The sequence below is a fragment of the Miscanthus floridulus genome, chromosome 5 (genome assembly GCF_019320115.1).
Source record: "Miscanthus floridulus cultivar M001 chromosome 5, ASM1932011v1, whole genome shotgun sequence".
Classification (NCBI taxonomy): Eukaryota; Viridiplantae; Streptophyta; class Magnoliopsida; order Poales; family Poaceae; genus Miscanthus; species Miscanthus floridulus.
The window spans coordinates 144,398,591-144,407,721 of record NC_089584.1 but is presented as its reverse complement, the minus strand read 5'-3'; the positions used below and the strand labels follow the sequence as shown (position 1 = coordinate 144,407,721).

The following is a 9,131-nucleotide window of genomic DNA, read 5'->3' as shown; positions in this document are numbered from 1 at the left end:
TTAATGCAAGTATTTTTTTTTATAAATTCAGTCTAACTTCGACTCTTCAATACAAAACAAGAATTGTATCTTTATTTTTGAGGCGGATGGAGTACGTGTCAATCTTGATATACATTTTTTTTTAATCATCAATAGATTCAAAGGAGCCAAGACCCAATGCAAGGAGGATAAGTGGGAACGGGCAAGGCAAGGCTCACTACACGCAAAGAAAGCAGCAGCGGCCGGTGCGGCGGCCGTTCCCGGTTTCTCCCTGAAAAAGATGGGATCGGAGCAGCTTTTCCCGGCTGTGACCTGTGATTGCCAAAACAAAAGAAGAAGGGCAGCCAAGTAGAAACCGATTACCGATGCGCCAGACAGGTGGCTGTACAAGCATTCGATCTGTTTCTGTGCACGGAACCCTTTCCCCGGCGGTCGGCGTCCACAGTCGCAGCCGCAGCGCTTCCTTTATCAGTCTGCTTCTGCTCCTACAAGTTCTGATGGAGTACATGTACATCCATCCAAGCATGGATTCCACATTTCCACGTCACTGCTGAGCGAGTCCTAATCACGCCAGATAATGCAAATGCAACTGTATTTGTATTTGTTGCCGCATGCAACATGACACGACGACATCGCGTACAAAATTTGTTTTACAAAAAGAGTAGTGTACACGTACGCACACCTTATGGCTATATGTTAATAGACAATCTTTGTGGCAAAGGTGCTGAGAGATCCAAAAGAAAATTCCAAAATTGTGCCAAGTATTTTTGACGTCATCCGTGCCATGCTACAACCAAACAGATCGACCTCAACTCGTTTGTGAAGGAAATCTTATACACGATACTCCTTCTGTTCTGTAATACAGTGCATTATAGGAATTTTAAGACAAATTAAGAGAAAAAATAAAAGACTCATATACCCTCATTTTATTTCCTAATCAGACGCTATCATCAACGTGATTAATGGTGATTGGTTGATAAATGAAAAGTATTTCATGTAATATTGGTTTTTATCCCATAAAATGCATTATATTTGAAGACAAAATTTGAATGCTAGAAAGCATTATAATATAGAACGGAGGGAGTATTGAACTTGCAAATGTGAGTGCACACGCAAAAAATACGTCTTATGGATAGAAATGAATATATTGAGAAACCAAATATATGGCACCGAGGAAATGGTAATATTTGGAGATAATAAACTTATTTCCTAATATTTGGAGAAAATGCTAATACATGCAAAATGCTAATATTTATAGATAAAAATATGCTTATAGATGAATTTCTGAATGTATTTTCATAATAAATTTATTTAGGCTAATAATTTCTATAAACCTAGTCAAACTTAAGAAAGTTTGACCGGCATGAATCTCATAGTGATGCTCTTTTTTGAAATGGAGAGAGTAGGCATTTTAGTTATTAATCTAGCTATAAAAGTACGTGTCGCTTTGGAGGACAGGAATAATGTGCCTAGATGAAAGGTCCTAATGGCTAGAGGGAGGGTGAATAGCCTAATAAAAAATTTCTACAACAACACTTAACCAAATGGTTAGACAATTATGAGGCGAAGCGAGTGTTGCGCTAGCCTACTCAAAATGCAAGCCACCTACCATAATTCTAGTTTAGATAGTGTCAATTCACACAAGAGCAATGACACTACCCTATGTTAGTGTGCTCTCAAAGGCTAACTAAAGAGCCACACCAACCAAGCATGCAAGCTCTCATAACTAGCTACACTAAAGAGCTTGTCAACTAGTTTGCGGTAAAGTAAAGAGAGTGATCAAGAGTGTTATACTGCCGTGTAGATGAATGAACCAATCAATCACAAAGATGAATAACAATGATGACCAATCACCTCGGAATCAATGATGAACACAATGATTTTTACCGAGGTTCACTTGCTTGCCGGCAAGCTAGTCCTCGTTGTGGCGATTCACTCACTTGGAGGTTCACGCGCTAATTGGCTTCACACGCCAAACCCTCAATAGGGTGCCGCACAACCAACACAAGATAAAGATCACACAAGCCACGAACAATCCACTAGAGTATCTTTTGGCGCTCCGCCGGGGAAAGGTCAAGAACCCCTCACAATCACCACGATCGGAGCCGGAGACAATCACCACCTCTGCTCGACGATCCTCGCTGCTCCAAGCCATCTAGGTGGCGGCAACCACTAAGAGTAACAAGCGAAATCCGCAGCGAAACACGAACACCAAATGCCTCTAGATGCAATCACTCAAGCAATGTACTTGGATCACTCCCAATCTCACTATGATGATGAATCAATGATGTAGATGAGTGGGAGTCCTTTGGCTTAGCTCACAAGGTTGCTATGTCAATGAAAATGGCCAAAGATATGAGCCACAGCCGGCCATGGGGCTTAAATAGAAGCCCCCACGAAATAGAGCCGTTGTACCCCTTTACTGGGTACTCTGCGCTCTGACCGGACGCTCCGGTCCACTTGACCGGACCCTGGGCTCAGCGTCCGGTCCACAGATGGACGCCACATGTCATCGCCTTCAAAAGTTGTTCGTCAGATTCCAACGGCTATGACGCTGACCGCATGCAGCAGCTTCAACTGACCGGATGCTGAACCCCCAGCGTCCGGTTGTTTCCAGTAAGGTACCGACCTCGACCGGACGCGTCCGGTTAAAACTGACCGGACACTGGAACCTCAGCGTCCGGTCGAGTACAGTAAGGGTCGAAACCTGGTTTTCCTCGACCGGACGCGTCCGGTCCACCTCGACCGGACACAGCCAGCGTCCAGTGGTAAACCCTAGCCACTGTCCCGACAGTCAATGCGACCGGACGCAGGCAGTCAGCGTCCGGTGCTTCTGGATCCAGCGTCCGGTCATTGGACCGACGCTGGCATCAGCTCTGTTCTCACTTCTATCTTCTCCACCCTTGCTCCATTGTGCCAACCACCAAGAATTTGTATCCGGCGCAATAGAAAATAGGCACATGTGTTAGCATATTTTCACAAATATTATCAAGCGTGTTAGCACTCCACTAGATCCTAAATGCATATGCAATGAGTTAGAGCATCTAGTGGCACTTTGATAACCGCATTCCGATACGAGTTTCACCCCTCTTAATAGTACGGCTATCAAACCTAAATGTGATCACACTCTCTAAGTGTCTTGATCACCAAAACAAAATAGCTCCTACAAGTTATACCTTTGCCTTGAGCTTTTTATTTTTCTCTTTCTTCTCTTCAAGTTTAAGCCCTTGATCAGCTCCATGCTATCACCATTGTCTTGTTATGATCTTTATTTGCTTTTCTACTTGAAGTGTGCTACCTATCTCATGATCACTTGATGAACTAGGTTAGCACTTAGGGTTTCATCAATTTACCAAAACCAAACTAGAGCTTTCACTAGAGGATATCAAAGGATAGTAATAATTTTAAGGTTCAACAGAAATAATTTAATTTGGCTCATCAAATGAATACTGGCCCCGTTCACGTGTCCTTAAACCCGGCTTGATCCGCTTCTTTTTTTTTAATCCGAAACAGTGTTTTTCTCTCACAAAATCCTCTAAAATTCCTCCAAACCATCCAAATTCCTCGAGAACTATACCATCCGAACGGGGCCACTGTCTAGATAATTATGTGGTGATCTTAGCAAGCAATTATTGTTCACCAAATTAATCAAGGGTTGCGCCAAAGCCCAAGCCGGATTAATCCAGGATTATATTAGCCAAATAGTTAAGCAACGCAAGTCGCCAATTGGCAATGGCTCACCACACGCAAAGCACGCCACCAGCCGGCATCCCGGCCGATTCTTGGTAAAAGACGAGCAACCGATCGGACCAGCAGGTTTTCCGGCCGGCTGCCAAAACAAACTGATGAAGCGGTCATATCCGGCCGTACACGTGTTCTGCGCACTGGACAGGCGGGCCCTTTTCTTGCTGCTTGGAACGCAACAGTTTTGTTGCATCATGGCACGGCATCACGTCACGTAGAGGACATTTTCTGTTTTGAAAAAAAAGGTAGTACAGCTACTAATGCTTGGCCATGCTGTACAACTGGGATGGAATGCAAAATCTTGATAAACTTTGTGGCGAAGTTGGTGAGAAGGAAACAAAACTGTGCCAAGTATTTGTGATGTGGCATAAGAGGAATCCTACGAGCTGACAAATCAACTTGTATGTACGAAGCAAATGAGGTATGACTAAGGTTATGTTTGGCGGGGCTCCAAATAGTTCCGACTTCTATGCGTGAAGGAGCAGGAGCCGGAGCCGGTGAAGCTAAAAATGATGGCTTCATTGGCTCCTTGTCCATTTTGAAGAAGAGAGAAAAAAGACATTTCACTATAATTCACAGCAAAGCTAGAGCTGAGCCGTCTAGAGCTCTACCAAGCACGCACGTGCGCGCGCGCACACACACACACGTAAAACTATGGTTGTCTAGAAAGTTTGGCAAATGCGAGAGGGGAATGAGATATTAAAGGAGACCTTGCGTGCATAGCAAGATACAGGCGTTACCACCTGCCACCAAGGTAAAATACAAAAAATAAATTATCAAAATATTTCATAATAACTTACAAGAGTCATTGAGTGCACGTGTTTATACGATTTGCAGAACAACCGCCACACTCATAGATTTATGCCGGTTGATTGTTCATCATGTATGCTTTTGTGACACCAAAAACGACACTTTGGTAGGTTCATTAAGTAAAAAAACTACTTTTATTGATTGTCGGGTAACGCTCTATTAGGTGGGCTAACCCTCTTCTCGTCCAGTCTGGTACGTGCACGTGGTATTGTCGTTGTTTGAAGCCTTCATAACGTAACAAAAAGGATAAGGTAACCGTAGCAGAAAAGACAATTACTAGCTAGAGTTTAGTTTCCTAGCTAGTATTATAGTTCAATGAACTATAAAGCACAACAAATTTCCGCTCATGTGTGTTACTAAATCACTTGACCTAATAGCTGGGAGGATAAGAATGTGTCAGTGTAGTAGGGGAGAGAGGTCGAAGGGTGGTGAGGTTTAGGTCCAGCGGATGGAATAGATGGGAGAAAGAAGAGATCAAATAGGGCATTTGCTACCTAGGTCTAACACTGCAATGTAATGAGACTCATTCCATATATAGTTACCTTTTAAGTACTATAATCAACACCAATGTTGAGATAAGTACATATATAATGGATCAAATTAGGTGATCATCAATACTAAAGCAAACAAGCAATGGTTCACCGCAAGCAAACCATCGGCACCGGCATTTGTTCTCCTTCACCAGGACTCGGGAGCTTCCAAAGCTGAGCAACAGACCGAAAGAAGCTTTCTTGGCAGTGCACTCGGAAGGCTGCACCTACAACGACACTACCAAAGAAACCTAGCAGAAATGGACAGCACGAGAGACGCAGCCGCCTGCTGGCCTGACAAACACGCATACTCCAGATGCCAACCTACTCGTTCGTCGCAACGTAGCGACCTTCATTCCAAGCTGCATGCAACCTTAAGCTCCGATACATGCATGTGCGATGGGTTCCACATCACTGTCGAGTGAGCCCTCATCTGATCAGATCAGATCAAATAGCTGTTGCAACAGTTTTTGTTGCACGTAGCATATCAATATGACACGACGTTGCATTAGATCCACCAAATGTCGCTTGATGTATTAATTATAGCAGTTTGTAAAACTTTGTGCTCCAAGAAACTTCATAGTTTTTTAAAGTAAAACTTTGATGACCTTTTTCCTTCTTGGAGGTAATATAATCTTTATGGCGTTTTTTCGAAAGTGGTGAAAAGGGTACAAAATTGCATTGTGCCGTGATTTAGAACATGACGCAAGAGCCATGGCCGTTTGCATGTGGAGCAAGTCTTGTTCAAGGCGAGGAAGCTTCGTCCCTCTCCCTTAGAAAAAAACGCAAATACTATCAGTAACGCAAACTTCTCTCTACGACTCGACCCCCTCTCTTTCTCTATCTCTGACTAGTGTCTACACCTCTCTCTCTCTCTCTCTCCTCCGGGTCCTTCCCCTTATAAGAGGGCAACCAGGGCCACGGCACTCTGTGTGTTGAGAGAGAGAGAGAGAGAGAGAGAGAGAGAGAGGGAGTTGCCAGTGAGCCAGGATAAGTGAGGAGATCGGCAAGGAGCGGAAGGCCGTGGCGGTAGCCATGGACGACTCGGCGGAGGTGAAGCTGGTGGACGAGATCGCGGGAGAGGGAGGGGCGGAGGGGGACTGGGGCTACCTGGGCTCCGACGGGATGGGCTCCGGCTCCTACCCGGGGTACCCCTTCCCCAGGGACGTCCTCTCCACGCCGACCTCTGCGTCGCTGCTCCTCTCCATGGACCCCGCCGCGCTCTTCGACTTCAACAGCACCTTCCCGCCCTCCTCCTCCTCCGCCGCCACCGCCGGCTCCGCGCTGCCCGCCTTCCACGACTTCAGCTGCGTCAACCCCTTCGACGACGCCGGCCACTTCCTCGGCGGTCCCCCACCGCTGCCGGCGGCGGCGGCGGCACAGCAGCAGGGGCAGAAAGGTGGGTTCTTTGCGCCGCCGCCGGGCTCGGATTTCAACGACACCGGGATGAGCTGGGACGACGAGGACGAGATCGACCAAAGCGTCGACGCCTCCTCCATGGCCATCTCGGCCTCCATGGAGAATGCTGCGGGCGCGGCGGCGGGGGGAAGTGGCGCCGGCGGTGGCAGCGGGAGAGGCAAGAAGAAAGGGATGCCGGCCAAGAACCTCATGGCCGAGCGCCGCCGTCGCAAGAAGCTCAATGACCGCCTCTACATGCTGCGCTCGGTGGTGCCCAAGATCAGCAAGGTGATCAACCTGACTCGCCCATTCATCTCCTATTTGTCTTGCTTCCCATCTGTGCTTAGTATATGTATATGGAGTAGTATGCTTTACCTATGCTGAGTTTTGTTATTTATCTATAATGGCGGTGCAGTAGGATTAGAGTAGGATTCTATACTACGATATACTTTTCACTTCAAGTATGTGTGGATTTCGGTGTTGAATTCTTGAATTGTCCATGTTTAGATCCAAAAGCTACACCTTTTGGTAGATCTATGGCATTCCTATGTGGCTATTTTCCTTTGCTTCAGCTCTTAACAGATAGCGCCTTCACACGTCGAAATTAAGCGGTCTTTTTCCATGGCAAATCATATGCAAAAGGCCATATTCTTTTGATTACTCCTTATGCTAGGCTTGTAAAATTTGATCATGCAACTCCTTATGTTAATACGAAATGGAATCTGTTTTTTTAGCTCCTTGTTAATGATTGGTTTACTGTCCAGCTATGGAAATTTTCAGTCATGCATTAATTTGTTGCCATGGGATTTGTCGTTTCTTATTACTTTTGGTGTTCTAAAAATTCTGAGGCACGCCCTGATTCAGTGGTGTGAAATTAACAGGGCCATGCACAAGATGTTGTCGAAAGCGACCCATCAACGCATAGCTTGCAAAATAATCATGTTTTCTTTCTTTCTGTTCTTGACAATTCTTGTTTTTTCTGGCTTTAATTTGTTTATAACTATTGTTGTGTTCCTTAAACAATTCACACACGCTTGGATGACGACCATGATAGTAGGTGTTTGGTATTAAATCAACTTGTTTTCACTGATCAAGATGGTTTTGAGCAACAAAGAAAGACTTGAAGTACAGCTATTGAGAGATACGTAACGTGTTGCAGCATAACAATTCAACACCATTTGCCAGTAACCCTTTTTTTAGTGTAGCAGGACCGCTTGTTTGTTTTTTATTCTTACCCCGTTGTTGATTTTCATCAGCATTTCTCCTCTGCTGTGACAGATGGATAGGGCTTCTATCCTTGGTGATGCAATTGAGTATCTGAAGGAGCTTCTGCAAAGGATCAGCGATCTTCACAATGAACTCGAGTTAGCTTCAAGCTCTTCGTTTGTTGGACCAACATCAGCTAGCTTCAACCCATCAACACCAACATTGCAGACATTTCCTGGCCAAGTCAAGGAAGAACTTTGCCCAGGCTCATTTCCTAGCCCTACTGGACAACAAGCCACGGTGAGTCCAAATTTGGCTATTAATGTTAACTTAGGCATCTCATTTAATTTAGTTTTGTGATACAGCACTACCTAAGCCTGCTTTATGATTCACATTCGTACACTGAATGTTTTACAGTCCGTGTTAGTACATTTATCAGCTGCAGGTCTTCATCGCCCCTTATTTCTTTTTTGAGAAATGTTCAGGCAAGCACTGACATGTAACGGTACCGATTCGTATGACTCTGAGTGAGACATTACTCTCTTGTTTGTTCAGGTTGAAGTCAGGATGAGGGAAGGGCATGCAGTCAATATCCACATGTTCTGTGCGCGTAGGCCAGGCATCCTGCTGTCCACAATGACGGCCCTCGACAGCCTAGGCCTCGACATCGAGCAGGCGGTCATCAGCTGCTTCAATGGCTTTGCAATGGATGTCTTCCGAGCTGAGGTCTGTGGTCACCACACCAATACCATTTCTGCTGAATTCTGATGGATTCAATTCAATTCAGCCAAACCCACCGTTGTTGCTCACCCTCCTCATGTCTCTGTTGCCTCCTCCAGCAGTGCGCGGATGGTCCTGGAATGGTGCCTGAAGAAATTAAGGCCGTGCTGATGCACACTGCCGGTCTCCACAACGCAATGTAGCCGGTCCGAAAACAGGCCACCACCAGGATGATGATCCCTTCTACAGGCTTCGATTTAGAAGCGGCATAAGCCGTGGTGACCATTGGTTTCTGGGGCAAGTGATGAATTTAAGATGAGGCTCGCCATCTCGGGCATGAGACATGAGTGCTGATGTAACTATGGATTTTCTTTAGCCTAATGTTGGTTTTCTCTCTGATACTGTGGTGTAATAGAATCTATGCTGCGTGTTAAACAATAGTATAATGGTGAATGGTGATGTGATAATTAACATCAAATTTAGTGCCTGTTTGACAGAAATGATGCACAGGGAGATGAATGCATCTTTTTTTTTTTTTTAAGAATCTCCAGCAATGGAAGGCAGAGGCAGGCAAGCCGGATGGCCATGGGTCCGTCCTTGATCAAATGAATTATCCCCTGGCTTCTTTGTTATTTATGCCAACTGTTTTGCAGAATTGCGGTCAGTGAATCCTGCCCGTTGAATGAATCCTGCCCCCATGTCCATGTGAAGACTGAAGACTGTAGGCTGGGCACTGGAGTGAGG

At 45.4% G+C, this 9,131-nt stretch overlaps 1 protein-coding gene across 2 annotated transcripts; it reads left to right on the top strand.

The window, feature by feature from the left end:
* The first annotated feature begins 6,007 nt into the window (after positions 1–6,007).
* Positions 6,008–8,846, top strand: LOC136453966 (transcription factor ICE1-like). 2 transcript variants are annotated; one of them, XM_066454516.1, is made up of 4 exons: positions 6,008–6,749; positions 7,740–7,967; positions 8,223–8,393; positions 8,510–8,846. In XM_066454516.1, exons 1-4 carry the CDS (start codon positions 6,099–6,101, stop codon positions 8,588–8,590), a joined length of 1,131 nt encoding a protein of 376 aa, XP_066310613.1. In that variant the 5' UTR covers positions 6,008–6,098; the 3' UTR covers positions 8,591–8,846. The 2 variants fall into 2 exon arrangements, with proteins under 2 accessions (XP_066310613.1, XP_066310611.1); XM_066454514.1 differs by having other exon boundaries at positions 8,507–8,846.
* The last annotated feature ends 285 nt before the right edge of the window (positions 8,847–9,131 follow it).